Source organism: Mesoplodon densirostris, chromosome 4, assembly GCF_025265405.1.
Source record: "Mesoplodon densirostris isolate mMesDen1 chromosome 4, mMesDen1 primary haplotype, whole genome shotgun sequence".
NCBI classification, from domain to species: Eukaryota; Metazoa; Chordata; class Mammalia; order Artiodactyla; family Ziphiidae; genus Mesoplodon; species Mesoplodon densirostris.
Genome location: NC_082664.1, coordinates 123,213,742 through 123,231,148, shown reverse-complemented (window position 1 = coordinate 123,231,148; position 17,407 = coordinate 123,213,742). Strand labels below are relative to the sequence as shown.

At 36.6% G+C, this 17,407-nt stretch overlaps 1 protein-coding gene and 1 pseudogene across 2 annotated transcripts in view; one reads left to right on the top strand and one right to left on the bottom strand.

Annotated features, from left to right (window-relative positions):
* UACA (uveal autoantigen with coiled-coil domains and ankyrin repeats) overlaps positions 1-17,407 on the bottom strand; it is an 80,414-nt gene that overhangs the window by 44,068 nt on the left and 18,939 nt on the right. The window contains exon 1 of one of the 2 annotated variants that reach the window (XM_060097082.1): positions 215-646. The exons of the other annotated variant lie outside the window; for it this stretch is intronic. Coding sequence (XP_059953065.1) covers positions 215-253 — 39 coding nt within the window. The 5' untranslated portion in view covers positions 254-646. Of the gene's footprint in view, positions 1-214; positions 647-17,407 lie in introns of those variants that run through there. 2 annotated transcript variants of the gene reach the window in all.
* Positions 6,159-6,713, top strand: LOC132487492 (ubiquitin-conjugating enzyme E2 N-like; annotated as a pseudogene).

The window sequence follows — 17,407 nt, the reverse complement described above, 5'->3', positions numbered from 1 at the left end:
CAATTATTAAGATTCTATTATATGCTTTTTAAACACAGAAAAAGAAACAAGAACTTTTGTTTTCTATCACTAACCCCAATCTGCTAATCAAATAAAGCAGAGAGAATATAATAAGACAAAGAAACCAAAATTAATAAAACAGTACATTTTAAAAGAATACAGTTCAAAAAGCCTAGCCAAGACTCTTGTTACACTGGACTACAGGGATACCTACTCCGTTTTTAGGAGCACAAGAAAACCAACAGTTCATCATAGACAGGATTTAGTTTCTTGTTGCTAACAGCAAACTACTTCGCATTAAGTTACAAATCTCTGTAGCTCACAAAGCAAGCCCTCAGAGAAACGCCTAACAAGTGACTCGGTCCTTCTCGTTACAACTCTTCCTGTTCTGCAGTCTTCATGCTGGGCTACACTTAGCTTGGATCTCTAACGATATTTTCTTCGTCTTCAGAATCCTTCTCCGCCTTCATAACGCTTGAAAATTATCTTCCCTGCTGTGCAGCACTTGAGTAAGAGCAGCCCCAAATCAGGTACTGTAACTCCTCCTATTTGTTATTCTTTAGAAGCTGTCTTTCAAAGCTGTCCCTTTTCAGGGACTCCACTGGAAAACTTCAACTCTGCATCCTGCCGCCTGAACACTGCAACACAGACCAGCGTCTGTGCACGATAAAGCTGTCCACATCCGAATCATCCCGTAAGCAGTGTGTAGGCTGTCTCCCATTGGTCAGGATCTATTTTAGATTCCATAGGCCTTGACAGCTGAGTGATAGATAGAGAAGGGCAGCTAAGAATATACTGTAAATTCATGCTTCTCCTCTGAGTAATAAACTTGAGGTCTGCTAGGGAAAAATGACTCAAACACATTGTAAAACATGCTTATTATATCAAAGCAACTCGCGTGACACCACGACAAAATTGTTAAGAGACAAATTTGGTTATTCCACAAAACAATATTTAAAACGAATCTCAGTCTCAGGATCCTCTATCATGAAGTTATAATAACCTTGATAAACAGAATATAAAATTCTATTTTAAGCAAATGTGTCACACTTTAATTTAAGGAAACACACACACACAGAAACATTTTCAGATTTTCTCCATTTTCCTTGTACCCCTATCAGTCTCGTTCTGCATACAACCAGGTTTCAGCTTACAACTGCTGCCAGTCTGTCTCCTAACACGTTAAATGAGAAGAGCCAGAGGCACTGCCAAGACATTAAATAGTCTGCATTATGATGAATACTTTTCAACAGATTTTAAATTTAACTCAGTACTCTTAATTTCCAAGTTTAGCACCCTGCCTAATATAACAAGTAAATATTTTATCAGTGGAATCAAATTATCTAGATTCAGGGATTTTAACAAACAAATAAAATGACTGAATACTAGAGGAGACAAATGCATAAATCACTGAGCAAGACTGTAAATAAAATTGCATTTGGGGACAAAGCAAACAACCTCTCCACATTCTCCATGATGCTTAACATGCTTGTACCACAACATTCCTTACATTATCAAGGATGGTGACAAACGTCTACAAGCTCCAGGGTGTTCTGTACCTTCTAGTTCCCACAGGAGCACGAGAGTAATTTACACTTCCTCCAAAAAGGCAGATTTGGGAAATCATTTCACGGGAATGCTAAACATCCTAACACAACTGTTTATAGGAAGGAGGTAACTCTATACTATAGATCATGCTGCCAGTTAAAAGTTCTGTTACGGATTTCATCAAGAAATCTATTTCCTACTATTTAAATTTAAAATATTAGGTACATATTCTAATTATAAAATATATAAGATCATATACCATAATGTTTTATGTTTGAAACAATGATTTTTTTTTCCCCCAAATCACATTAGACATCACAATGGATTCTTGGCTGGACCCAGTGACTCCACCCACTCCATTTCAGCCCTCTTCAGAGGAAATCTGGGTGGGATAGAACTCAGGCCCTGTCCTTTGGTTAACAAAGCAAGCACATTCTTTCTATACATAGGACAGCAAAGGCAAAGGAAATAAAAAGACAGGGGGAGATCTGTAATGAGTAATAAAAGCCATATATGGAGCTGTCTGTGCTAATAACTAAGGCTCAGGAGATGGGATTTATATGCCCTCCTATTCTGCGGATATCCAGAACCTCCCCAGCCTCTGTGACTTACTCTCTTGTTCCTACTCTCGTTCCCCCCTTCCAGGTATTTCCCAAGAGCTCTAAGCAAATTCCCACCTCTGCTGTCCCCTGTGCCTGTAAGGTTCTTCCCTCACCTTCATTCTGGTTCTTCTTAAATATCACTGCGTTAGAGGGCTTCTCAAACCTCTGTATCTAACCAGTACCAGCTCCATCCTACCCTTGCCACTCTTTATCTTTCTGCCCTGTTTCACTTATCTTCATAATAGTTATCAGTATCTGCCCTTATTTCATATGTTTACCTGTTTATCAGCTTAATGCCTGTTTCTGGTATTTACTTCAAAAGTAATCAGAATAATCAGGGGGACAGATTGAATTCAACAGCACATTAAAAGGATTATACACCATGGTTAAGTGGGATTTATTCTTGGAAAGCAAGGACGGTTTATCACATGAAAATTGATCAATGTAATACACCACATTAACTGACTTAAGGACAAAAGTCCATGATCATCTCAACTAATGTAGAAATATCATTAAATAAGATTTTTAATCTTTCATGATAAAAACACTCAAAAAACTGGAAATAGAAGGAAATTACCTCAACATAATAATGGTAATATATGGGGGCTTCCTTGTAGCACAGTGGTTGAGAATCTGCCTGCTAATGCAGGGGACATGGGTTCGAGCCCTGGTCTGGGAGGATCCCACATGCCGTGGAGCAATTAGGCCCGTGAGCCACAACTACTGAGCCTGCGCGTCTGGAGCCTGTGCTCCACAACAAGAGAGGTCGCGATAGTGAGAGGCCCGCGCACCACAATGAAGAGTGGCCCCCACTTGCCACAACTAGAGAAAGCCCTTGCACAGAAACGAAGACCCAACACAGCAAAAATTAATTAATTAATTAATAAACTCCTACCCCCAACATCTTCTTTTAAAAAGAAGAATAATAATAATGGTAATATATGAAAAGCACATAGCCAACATCATATTCAATGGTGAAACACTTATCCTCTAAGACCAGGAACAAGATAAGGATTCTCACTCTCACCATTTTTATTCAACTTAGTATTAGAAGTCCTACCCAGAACAATTAGACAAGAAAATGAAATAAAAGGTATCCAAATTGGAAAGGAAGAGGTACAATTATCTCTGTTTGCAGATGCCATGATGTTATACATAGAAAACCCTAAAAATTCCACAAGAAAAAGAAACTGTTAGAACTAATAAATGAATTCAGCACAGTTACAGGATACAAAATCAACACACAATAATCAATTGTGCTTCTATATATACTAACAATGAGCAATCCAGAAATAAAATTAAGAAAACAATTCCACTTACAATAGCATCAAAAATAATACAATGGGGATATATGTATACTTGTAGCTGATTCACTTTGTTATACAGCAGAAACTAACACAACATTATAAAGCAATTATACTCCAATAAAGATGTTAAAAACAAAACAAAAACACTAACTTGAAAATAATAATAATAATACAATAACTAGGAATAAACCTAACCAAGGAAGTGAAAGACCTGTATACCAAAAACTATAAAACATTACTGAAAGAAATTAGAGAAGACACAAATAATAGAAAGACAGTTTGTGTTCAGCTTGGAAGACTTACTATTGTTAAATGTCAATACTACTTGAAGCAATCCATAGATTCAATACAATCTCTATCAAAATTCCAAAGGCATTTTTTTCAGAAATAGAAAAATCCAGCCTAAAATTCATACTGACTTTCAGGGGAAACCAAATAGCCAAATGATCTTGAAAAAGAAAAACAAAGTTGGAGGTCTCACACTTCCTGATTTCAAAACATATTACAAAGCTACAGTAATCAAAACAGTATTGGGGGGGTGCTTCCCTGGTGGCACAGTGGTTGACAGTCTGCCTGCCGATGCAGGGGACACGGGTTCATGCCCTGGTCTGGGAGGATGCCACATGCCACAGAGCGGCTGGGCCCGTGAGCCATGGTCGCTTAGCCTGCGTGTCCAGAGCCTGTGCTCCACAACGGGAGAAGCCACAACAGTGAGAGGCCCACGTACCGCAAAAAAAAAAAAAAAAAAAAAAAAAAAGGTTAAGATGGTAAACTGCGTTTCTTTACCACAATTAAAAGTAAAAATAATAAAACAAAAGAAATGCAATCTCTCACAATATCATTAGCATGATTCATATCAATTAATAAACTTTTTAAAAACAAAATTAAGAGGGTGAGGATATACATGAAACAAGATTGGCCATAGGTTAATAATAGTTAAAGCTGAGTTATAGGTTCATTGGGGTTCATTATACTAAACTATTCTCTCAAGTTCTGTATATTTCATGCACTTTTGATACATGGTCCAATAAATCTGATGTATAAACTTTTAAACTATATTACATGCTTATTACCAAGACCCTTCACTGATTCATTAATATGGCAGGAAACGCAGTATATATCCTTTCCACTCAGTCTTCTCTGGATTACAATGAAGCTATTGTCATTCACAGCCATATGCTTACAAGATGAGCCCTGTGCCATCGAATGAAAGCATTCTAAAAAGAAGCAGTAAGTTTTTTAAAAAAGCATTAATGTTTACCACATATTATAATAAATATATTTCTATACTTCAGTACTGTACTGGTTTGAAAAGAAGATATTCATCAAACTCAGAATGCAGCAAGCCAACACATCTATGGTAAAAGTCAAAATACAGCTATTTCTAGACAATAAATATAACATTCTAACACACAGCAGTTATTTCACTAGGTAGATCTAAATGGATGATAGTGTTAAACTCTAGATCACCATAAAGGAAATCACTTAAAAGTCCTGACAGTGACTCCCTCATATTAGCATCAACTGCAAATTTGTAACTTTTTCAGAAATTAAATGATATTTAAAAATTTTTTAAGTAATTCATCTTCAATGTAGAAAATATATATTTAATTTTACATATAGAAATGACCTATAATTCCACCATGCAGAAAAAAATTACTAAAAATTTTGTATATTAAGCTCAAATTTCTTCTCTGTTAAAAGGTTTAATCAATTATTTTTAAACTTAAATAAGTCCAACAGTTGTTTCATTTATGCAATATTTAGGATAGAAGGTCTCCTGAGAAGAACTTTAAGGATGCAAATAAACAAGTAGACTTTAAAATATATGCAAATTCATATAAAGTACTTACATATTTAAGGGATGGACTCAACAGACCACAGCTAATATGATTTGAAGAACAGTTTTAGACTCAGGGCAATTTTGGGTACATTATCCAAAAGAGAAATATACAGGATTACCACAAAACTTTCATAGAAAACTGCTTAAAACCAAGAAAAGTCATGCTAAAGAAAAGTATCTAATTCACAGATCTTCATCATTCTGGTGTCATAGACCCCATTAAGATCTGATTAAAGCAATGGACCCTCTTTTAAAAATTATACATAAGCACAGAATCAGAAAAATTTACATTTATTTTCAGGGGGTTCATTGACCCCCTCTCTACAAATATGGAGTCCATGAGCCCCAAGATCAAAAACCCCTAGTATAGATAAGGAGAAGCAGCAAAAGGGTTTTGTCTTTTATATAATGTTTATAAAATAAGTACTGAATAACTGCCAAAAGATGTAATATTTGTTCAGTAAAAATTTACTGAGCATCTATGTGTAAAGGGATATGAATACTTGACTCAACATTCAAATATACATGATCATTCGATATGTGCTACACCACACGTTAGGTGCTGGATATACCACAGGGAACAAAACACACATGAGACCTGGCCTCAGGCAATTCACAGGAATAAAACCCAGTCACTTTCTTTAACTGATCTCACAATATGAAAAAGACACAGATATATATGTAAACATGCACATAATCATAATACACTGCTATAATACCACATTAATTACATGTAAGCTATAGAAGTAGTTCAAAAGAGGTAAATCAGAAAAAAATTTGTAGAAAAAAATGACTAAACTATCTACTAAAAGATGAGTAGGGAGACGAGACCAGAGGCTGAACTCTGGATCTGACAAGATGGCTGGGCTACCCCTCAGGATTATCAAGGAAACCCAGCGTTTGCTGTCAGAACCAGTTCCCGGCATTAAAGCAGAACCAGATGAGAGCAACACCCGTTATTTTCATGTGGTCATTGCTGAGCCTCAGGATTCCCCTTTTGAGGAAGGGACTTTTAAACTTGAACTATTCCTTCCAGAAGAATACCCAATGGCAGCCTCTAAAGTAGGTTTCATGACCAAAATTCATCATCCTAATGTAGACAATTTGGGAAGAATATGTTTAGATATTTTGAAAGATAAGTGGTCCCCAGCACTGTAGATCTGTACAGATCCAGGCTTTGTTAAGTGCTCCCAATCCAGATGATCCATTAGCAAATGATGTAGCGAAGCAGTGGAAGACCAATGAAGCCCAAGCCATAGAAACAGCTAGAGCATGGACTAGGCTATATGCCATGAATAATATTTAAATCAATCCGATCGTCAAGTGTGCATCACTTCTCCAGTTCTGCCAAGACTTCTTCCTTTTTTGTTTGCATTTAATGGACCCAGTTTTAGAAACATTACAGAATAAAAGCCCAGACATCTTCAGTCCTTTGATGATTAAATGCCCATTAGCAAATATGTCTTGTCCTGGTTCGCTGTTGTAAAGCATGAGCAGAGGTTAGAAGTATCATCTGGATTGCTGCGAAACATTTAAAAGCAATGGCTCCTTTCTGCTTTTACTCATTTCCCCCATCATGGTTTAAGTAGAAAGCACTGTGAATGAAGGTAGTTGTCAGGGTTAGCTGCCGGGGGATAGGTGTTTTTCTTTATTTTCTTTATTTTTTTTGGTGAGGGGGAGGAAGTTAGTTTTATTTTAATATTATGGGCTCCTTTCCCCCTTTTTTTGATGATCTAATTGCAGTGGTTAAAAGCAGCTAGCCAGTTCTTTAGAATATGCTCTCTAGCCAAGTCTAGCTTTATTTAGATGCTGTAGATGGACAAGCTTGATTGTTTGAACCAAAATGGGAACATTAAACAAACATCACAACCCTCATTAATAACACTGTGACTTTGCTGTCAAGTGTAGAGTCCTCCCTTCAAGAAAAAGCTTGTAACCATTTTGTATGGCTTGTCTGGAAACTTCTGTAAATCTTATGTTTTAGTAAAATATTTTGCGTTATTCTAAAAATAAAAAATAAATCAAAAATAGTATAAAAATAAAAGATGAGTAGAGAAATCACCAGGTTTGAAATAGCACCACAAATTAGGAAACTAAACACAACTGTAGCCCTTTATGGTTTATGAAGCACTTCATATTCATGATATATCAATTTAAAAATCTATTCACATATGACTCCCATACACATTTGCAACCCAGGCTTCCTATCTCCAGGCCCATGTATTCAAATATCTTCTTGACAATTCTTCTTCAGTGTCTTAAAAGTGCCTCCATGTCCCAAACTATAAACATGTTCTTCCTCCCAAAATCTGATCCTATTCCAAGTTTCACTAACACAGTAAATGATACCATGATCCATCTAGTTGTACAAGACAGAAACCTAGAAATGAGTCTTGACACCTGACTCACCAAATCCCGGTGAGTTTACCTCCCCATTATTACTCAAATCCACCAGCTCATCTCCAGGTCCATCGACATTACCCTACTTCAAGTTAGCACCATTCCTTACCAGGATGACTGCATTAATCTCCTAAACAGTCTGTCTATATTCATTCCAGCCCCTTCCCTTGTATTCTCCACACTGTAGCCAGAGTGATTTTCAAAATGAAAACCTAATCATACCACCACCACTACACCACTCCCTTCCAAATACCCTCTCCCACCTCACTTAAAATCCTTCAGTAGTTTTCTGTTCTTGTAGAAGACAGACAAATTCCTTTATGATGTCTACAAATCCCTGAATGGTGTTACCCCTACTACCTCCCTCAGCCCCATCATATGAAATACTAACAGTGTTTCTCATATTATACATGCAGAAATTGAGTCACTAGGAGATTACGGGATTTCGTATAAGGCAATTGCAGTTAGTTGCAGGATGATTAGAGATCCTATTGTTATGACTTGTTGTCCAGTCCTTTCCACTAATTAAGCTATTTCCATTTTTCAAATCATCTGAAAATAAATCTTTGATGTAAAAATGCAAGTATCTTTAAAAATTTAAACATCATAAAACTTAGATGTCCTTTACAGCAAAAAAAAAGGACAAAAATTTCCACATTTGCATATGCAAACTTTAATGACGCACCTACTACATGTCATGCATGGCACTAGGGATATAGAAGTGAGTAAAACAGCCAAAGTCTCTCTCCTTTTTTAAACTACTTTATTAAAGTATAATTGACATGTAAAAAGCAGTACACATTTAATGTATACAACTCAATGAATTTGAGAATAAGTCTATTCCAGTGAAACCACCACCACCATCAAGGCCATAAACATATCAAAGTCTCTCTTCTAATGGAATTTGATGTTCTAAAGGAACAAAATAGGGTTAAACAACTAAGAAAAAAAAAACTATCAGATGAGAATTGGGAAGGAGATGCGTTGGAATGCTGGGGATAGATTATCGGGTTGGGTAACCCAGAAACTTCTGAGAAGGCGATATTGAAGATGGGATCTGAGTGAAAAGGAAGAGCCAGCCTGAGAGAATTTACATTTCAGAAGAGAACAAGCAATGAAGTGAGTTTGGCATGGTTGAAAGAAGGCCAGTTTAGCTGACTAATAAAGAGTAAGAGGGATCACGGGATGAGGAGGGGGAGGGGGGCAGGCACTACCAGATCTAAAATGTGCGTTTCCCCAGTTTTGTCATCAAAATTTTTCAAAAGGGACTTCTTCAGGAACTAAAGCAACTCTTCTTCATAAGGTTCTTTTGGCCACCTTAGAATCAAGTCTAAAAAAATAATTCATCCTAAAGTGCTACTTTTTTTCACTTCCAAGCATTTATATTGAACAATATACAGCTAAGTCTTAACTTGCCTTGAAATGTTTTTAAGATTAATCAATTATCTTAATATAATAAATATCATAGTGTACCTCACCCACCTCAGACCTGGAAACCTAAACAAACTTTGCAATGAACTACACTAAAAAAAACACCATAAAAGAGAAATAGCACCCCAGAAAACAGAATTTCACAATCACATCCTCAAGATAAGGCTCTTCAAGAAAAAGAACATAGAGGCAACTAAATAAAGTCTTCTCCGAGGGGAAAAAAATCCTAAATAAAAGCTAAACAACACATACATTTAGGCAACCCCCTAAATATCTAATTGAAACAAAGTACAACAGGCTTCCACAGTATCCCACAATTACCACCATTCCTGTTACTAAACCCAAGACAAGCTCTGCCACAACTGAAAATGGAGCAAACAGCAGAAAGCAAAGCTCATGAAGCATAAACATTCCTTGAAGATTAGGCTGCACAATTAAAAGTTGTTCTACAGTTCACTGGATTGATGACAGAAATATTTCCCCCATTCCATTTAGTCCAAAGATTATTTACTCTTCTTTCTTATATAACAGCAAATTAGAGCTTACATAATAGAAAAAGGAAAAAAAGAATGTTAAAATAAACCAGGAAAACAAAAGCTGCGCATCCACTGTCTTCTTCCCAGACCCCGGACTCTCTTCCCTTTCTGATTTTTCCTTATCCTTATTTAATTAGGCCCCATCTTATCCTCTCAAGCCTTCCACTGTGTGATCTGAAAGTACTATATAGTCAAGGCTCAATGGAACAAATAGAGGAAAGGGAAAATTATACCCCATCAATCATTTTTCTGATTAAGATGTTAACAGGCTTAATCCTGCTTTACTGGATTTCTCTACATAAAAATGTCAAGCACAAAAAAGACAACAATAATAATAACTATTATTATTACTTAATAAATCTAACATCTTAAGGACTGAAGGTGTTATGAAATCTAAAAAAACTTTCAACAACTGGAGTCAAAAATACTCAGTACTGCTTTGATAAGATTTCCTAACCACCCGGTTTGATTCTATTCTAGTCTGTTGTATAAATACCAGACTGTCTACCCCTAACTATTGCAGGTATTTGTTCCTTTATTAGAACTGTCTAGGGACCCAAAAGAGGTTATTTAAAATAGACAGGAAATTGCCTCTCCAATTTTAATAAGCATCATTTGTTTCATAATATTACTTATTTCACCCTTCCTCACCAGAAGAAGCATTAAATTCTAAAGTAAATATATATATAGATCTTAAACACAAAAAATTATAAATGTATATCATACAAGAATATAGCTCTCAGGCTGGATAAATAAGATTTTGTTTAAGATTCCCTTTAAAATGTTAAGCAATTGGTTATTTGGGAGAAATAAATATAAACTTTTTCCCTAGAAAATTTTAGAAAAAGTGTATTCAAATTAGAATTCTTTAAATGCCTAAATGTCATGATTGAAATTTTTTCAATATTAAAGGTAAAAACAGAGAAGGGTCTATTATGCCTCTTACCCCACCTTACATACACCAATGAACAGAGTAATACCTCTGACTAGTTTTAACAAACATTTTGGCTAATGTTTGATATATATATCTCAAAACAGGAGGAAGCATTCTATGTTTATTCTTGATAAAGTAAAAAGTAGAACAGATACACTTAAAAAAAAGCCTCTGATGGGGTTTGACCACAGTGAAAAATAAGAGATATTTTTGTTTCTTTGGCTTTCTATTTTTTCTTGGCTTTGCAAAGAAACATTAGCTAAACAAAAATATGTTTGCTAGAACTCAAAAGACCCTTCAAGAATTGAACTAATAATAAATCTTACCCTACTAACCAGTATTTTTAAAATTAAAAGTGGGAAATATAAAGATACATACAAACCCTTCCCACACAGCTTTTTAAGCAGGATTTCCTTCCAGTGAGTCTTAATATATTTCTCCCATATTAAAAATATATGACCAAATTAATAATGAGAAAGAATGAATACTCTCATGATATTTAGGTATATAACAAGAAAACACAGCATTTAAAATAAAGATTCAGTTTCAAAATTCTTTAAGAAATACTTGTTACACTATAAGAAGAACTCTCTAAGTCATATTGTTATTTCTACTTTCCAAATGGGGCATAAAGAAACTAAGCAATTTACAGTGTTGGACTGTGCAGCTACTATTAATTCCTTTCACTCCTGTAAGCCCACCCTTTGCTCTATGACTTTGCCATGATTCCCATCAAAAGATGGCATTTATTTCCTCATCCCATAAATCTGGGCTGGACTTGTAACTTATTTTGACAAATAGAATGTGGCAGAAGTGACCCTGTAGAACTTTGAATCTAAGTCTCAAGAGACCTTACAGCTTCCCCTCTTGGGATGCTGCTGACACAGCGTAAACAAGTTAGTGACCCAGATCATGAGAGAGCTTAAGAGAGAAAGAGCCCAGCCACCCAGTCATGCAATCTAGCATAAAGTGCCAGACACATCAGCGTGGCCAATTTAGACCACCCAGCACTACAAGCGCTACCAGATGACTTGGCAACCACATGAGTGACCCCAGACAAGACCAGTGGAACAACCATGCAGCAGAGCCCAGCCCAAATTGCTGACCTATGAAGTCAGCAGCAAGTAAAATAGCTGTTGTTTTAAAACACTACATTTAAACCTAGGACTGTCTGAATCCAGGGCCTAGACTCTCTCTACTAACAAAAGCTACAATTTACTATTTGGTTGGGAAACAAATACATCTTGTACTCTAACTCAATTTTACAGATACAAGAGCAATCAAATTAAAAAATAATAGTTTACTTTTTTTTAACCCATTACCTAAAAAAAGGGGATGAGCTGGGCACAGAAATATCTTTTTAACCATCTTAAAAGAAGGAAAATAGATACATACAATGAATTCTGCAATTGTAATAATATGAAGTTGATCAAATTTTATAGAAAAAATACTTTCTCTTCATTCCCAAAGATACACAAATATTCATTTAAAAACTAACAGCATTCATATATATTTTATCCATAAAAACTGAAATCAGCATGTGATCTAAAAAATCTGAATGGCTGTGCAATGAAACAATTAAGAAAGTATTAAATTTTATGAATCTAGTAAAATATGTGGCTTTCAACAATAAAACATTGCTACTGTAATGTTTAATAAGTATACATTCCTACTTGAATGGAAATACTGAACTAGGAGTGGACCATAACAGAGCAAGGACCGCAAGCACCATTTCTATGTATTCTTTAAGGGTTGGCAAACATTTTCTGTAAAGGGCTAGATGGTAAGTATTTTAGGACTTGCAAGCCATGCAGTCTCTGTTGTAACTATTCAACTCTGCCACTGTAGAATGAAAACAGCCACAGATAATATACAAAAAAAAAAACAAAAAAACAAAACCCAGCATTGCTGTGTTACAATAAAGCTTTATTTATTAAAAAAAACAAAACAAAACAGGCAGCGGGCCACAGTTTGCCAACCCCTGTTTTAGATGCTCAAATATCTTCAGCCAAAATACATCTAGTTTATTAGTTGTGATCAAGCTAGTTTGTTTGCTGCCTTACCACGAGACCTATTAGAAAGTACTCTCTGTATTCATACTCTACTCTCTGCAAAATACCATTAGGTACATATGAGGGTAAATTTTATATGACAACTTGGCTCTGCTATGATGACCAGTTGTTTGGTCAAACAGGAGTCTAGATGCTGCTATGAAGGTATTTTGTAGATGTGATTAATAACTGAAATCAGCAGACCTGAAGTAAAGGAGATAACCCTTGATAATTTGGGGTAGGCCTCATCCAATTACTTGAAGACCTAAAGAGCAAAATCTAAAAATTCCCAGAGAAGAAGCAATCCTGCCTCATGACTGTAACACAGAAATCCTCCCTGAGTTCCTAGCCTGCTGGCCTGCCTTACACATTTCAGATTTTTCAGCCCCAGGCTCATGTAAGCCAATTCCTTAAAGTAAATAAATCTCTCTCTTAGATATAGATATCTATGAGATACAAATATATAGATATCTCCTATTAGTTCTATTTCTCTGGAGAACCCTGATTGATACAATATATTAAGGTAATATGACCTTAAATTTTGAAAAGGATATACTCTGATTTTTGTGCATTATCCAAAACTACGTGAGAAAGTTGTGGTAGACAGTATTATTATTTGAGATTATTCAATCCCCTACTTCCTTGCAAGATGATTATATAATACATCCACATGTAGATGTGTGACTTGTGCATATCTCATAGGGAAAGAATAGACATCCCTGGGTTATTGATTTGGGGACTGCCCATGTCATATGTTTTGGCCAACAGAATGTGAACAGATGTGATGTACATCACATCTAAGCAAAAACTTGAAGCAGCAACACGAATTTGGGCCAGCCTTCTTGCTTCAGTACTTTGTCAAGAGATTTCATATAACAGTTGCTCCTTCAGCCTTGGTTCTGGAGGGGAGTCACAGGCTATTTCTACAGAGCTGACTCACAGTCTACAACATAAAGTCAGTAGGAAATATAAGTTTGTTATTTTGAGAAACCACTGAAATGCGGAGGTAATTACTACAACAAAGCTGAACACTGTAGAAATTGGTACCAGAAGTAGGGTGCTACTTTCATCACCACCACCACCAAAAATAATAAAAGTATGTGATGTAGGCGTTGAGGCCAGGCGGCAGACAGCAAGGAAACTGTAATGGCAAACCACATAGTGTAGTGGTAAATAAAACTGTTAGGTATAAAATATTAGACAACTTGGTGAAATGATTGGACTTGTGATTGGCATCTAAAGTGGGAGAGAGGCAGTCTTGCAGGACTGAGCCCTTAACCTGTAAGGTCTGAGTTAAGTCTGGGTAGTGGCAGAATTGAGTTACCTTATAGGACACCCAGTCGGTGCCCACAGAGGATTGGAGAATTGCTTGGTGTGGAAAAACCCACACATACTTGGGAGTGCAAAAGTATTCAGTGAGTTGTGAGTAAAGGAAACAAATGTTTTCCTTTCACCCAGTAAACCCTTTCAGTGGAACAAAATGGCTTGGAGGGGAACTCCCCACAGGAAGAGACAAAGGATGTGGTCCCACAGAAGCCTGATCAGTTCAAGATAATTGTATTGATGTCTAGAGAAAAATGCATATCTCAAAGAATTGAGGATATAGCTAGCGCATGGCACATGGATCTGACTAAAATCAAATAGATAAAGAAGACAAAAGACAACTTCCAAAACAATCCACAGACTGAGTTAAGAGTCTTTTACTCTTCTAGACCATCTTTGGGTCCCCAAATTTCTGTAGACAAGAATCAGGCCAGGAAAGCTGCTCAACACTTACCTCAGTCACCAGCTAAGAAGGGTATACCCTCCAATACTCTGTTCCAATATGGATGAACATGGTATATTAAAGGAAATACCTCACAGAGGGCATAGCCAATGGCCACGGAAAACAGCGGACTAGAGCGCCTCACACAGGACCAAAACCAGGGCCTAATCAAGGAACATCCCCTGGTGCCAAGAAAAGGAGGCCTCACTATATTTACCCAAGAAAAATTCTTACAATTGCCAAGGACAATTGTAGTGTGATTGCTCTGTGCCTCCATTCTTCCCCTTTCTTAACAGGAGGGTTTACTGTGGATAGCCTAGCCCTGCTCCAACATTGTATGTTGGAGAGATGGAGGGTGGAAGATAACTGGTCTCTGAGTCAAGAAAATCTACATACAGAAATGATGTAGAAATTCTAACGACTGAAAGAAATTCTTGGGGTATTTTTCTCGAGGAAGGGATAAATAAATCTAATATGTAGAAGGGAAGAAAGTTAATATTTGTAATCAAGAGGACAGATTGTGGTAGATTATATTATTGTTCACGCTTTACCATGCCCATCCTTGGAAGAGGCTATACAGCCCTGCCCATTGATTTATAACTTGTCTATACCTCCAATGGGAACAATATTTGTCCCTGTGCCTCACTGACTTTGAGCCTAGCCACGTGACATGCTTTGGCAGTCATGAAGCACTCCACACCTGAACAAAAGCTTTAAGAGGTATCACAAGTTTCAGCCAGCCCTCTGAGTTCTCAGGACCACGTAAATGGCAGGTCCAGACAGAGGCTGCTCCTTCAGTCTGGGTGTTAGAATGAAAACATGTGGAGTAGAGCCACTCTGCACAGGCAGCCCGGAGTCTATGTGTAATGTAATGTGGGTATAAGCCACCAAAATTGGGAGGTTATTTCTTGCTGTAGCAAAGTTGATTAATACAGAAATCAAATGAAGCAAAAGGTAAAAGGGGGAGGGGGCTTCCCTGGTGGCGCAGTGGTTGAGAGTCCGCCTGCCGATGCAGGGGACACGGGCTCGTGCCCCGATCCGGCGAGATCCCACATGCTGTGGAGCGGCTGGGCCCGTGAGCCATGGCCGCTGAGCCTGCGCGTCCGGAGCCTGTGCTCCACAACGGGAGAGCCCACAACAGTGAGAGGCCCGTGTACCGGAAAAAAAAAAAAAAAGGTGGGGGAGGGATTCTGCGATGCATAGCTATTATTTTGGTAGCTGAATATAGTGCAAGATGCCTGTGGTTACAGACTAGTACAGTTACTGAAGGATCTATATTTCTGTAGTAGCTAGGGGTATGAGTAAATACAGATTACTAAAAGGATAAATAAGTTTAGTTTAGTTGTTGGAAGTGAGGTTGTGGCAAAAATAAAAATAAGGTTGCAAACCTGATAAATTAACATTTATTATTAATAATAAGCACTTCATATACACTTTACACAGTCCTCAACTATAAGCAAAAAAGACTGTTATTACCATCTTCATTTTCCGTATAAAGAGAAACTTAGAGAAATTTACTGACTTGCCAACGCTAAACGGCTACCAAGTGACACAGTAAAAATTCAAATTCAAGACTATCTAATTCTAAACTTCAATTTTTTTCTATACCATGCTGGCACAAAAAAGGGTACAGATTATTTAATAATCGTTCCATAGAAGGGTTACCTTGGTTTTATACTTTTTACCAATTCTATAAAATGGATGCAAGAGAAAGCCGATACCATGAACTCAGTTCTAAGTCTGAATCCTATTAAATAAATATATTATTCATATGCATTTCTTCTTTTATACTCTAAGATGTTCTTATTAATGTGACAACCAAGATTCCAAAATAATACATCTTTTATTTCTACTGAATACATTTTCTTAAATTCAGACTACAGTAATTCAGAAATTTGAAGATTCAGCTTAAGTGATGGCCTAAATTTACCTTGCTGATATGAAAAGGATTTCTCAAGCAAATCAATAATGCATTAAAATGATCGGTGATGCATTTTAGATTAAAGGAATATTTTAAACACTTCATAAACCATTTAATAGCCCTTACCTCACCCATATAAACAAAAAATAAGAGTTTTTAAATTATATAACACAAACTCATGGTAGAAAAATTATACAAGACTAATACATATTCAAAACAAAAGCAGCAAAGACAACCTAGCAAAACCATCATTAAGGGATAATAACAACTTTATATTTTGTTACACATGCTTCCTCATTTTCAATACCTAGATATATATTTACTTTTAAATCAAAATACACACATTTCATTTAAATGGTTATTCTTAATATGCGTTCAATAGAATTGCTTACGAATGAATATTCCTAACTTGGAGAATTCCAAAGTGTATTCAAATAACAGTCTTTCTGGCTCCCCCTGCTGGACACTAAGAGAAGCTTTTTATTATTATTATTCAATTCGTTTAAACACTCAATCTCAGAGAAGCACTAATTTATCATTATTAAAAACATCTTTGGGAACTTGTCTGAACGTACAGTTTGGCCAGAAAGAGTACAATGGTCTATTGTTGAGGGCACTCGCTCCTACTAGCCAACAGGGATTTGGCATCAGAAAATCCGGGACTAAGTTCCCAGTGAGTTCCCAGCTTGATTACTTATTTGCTAACGACCTTGGTCAAATTATTTATTCCTTCGGAGCTTCAGTTTCCTCATCTGTCAAATGAAGGTAATATCAACCTCCTCATTAGTCGTAAGGATTAGAGTTAACAGAACAAGTGCAAAATAAGTGGCAGTTAAGTATTACTGCCGCCGCCACCACCACCAAGGAGCTGAGTTGTGGTTACACAGCATAACTCCTTAAGAATCACTACACAGCAATCAAATGCAAAGGGATTAACTTTTACAATGTAAACTTACTGTACTTACACTCTTTTAATAACTTCCCGTTGCTCTCAAAACCAAATCCTTAACATGACCTCTAAGATTCTTCACGGTCTGGTCCCTACTGACCTCCGAAGTGTAATCTTGAA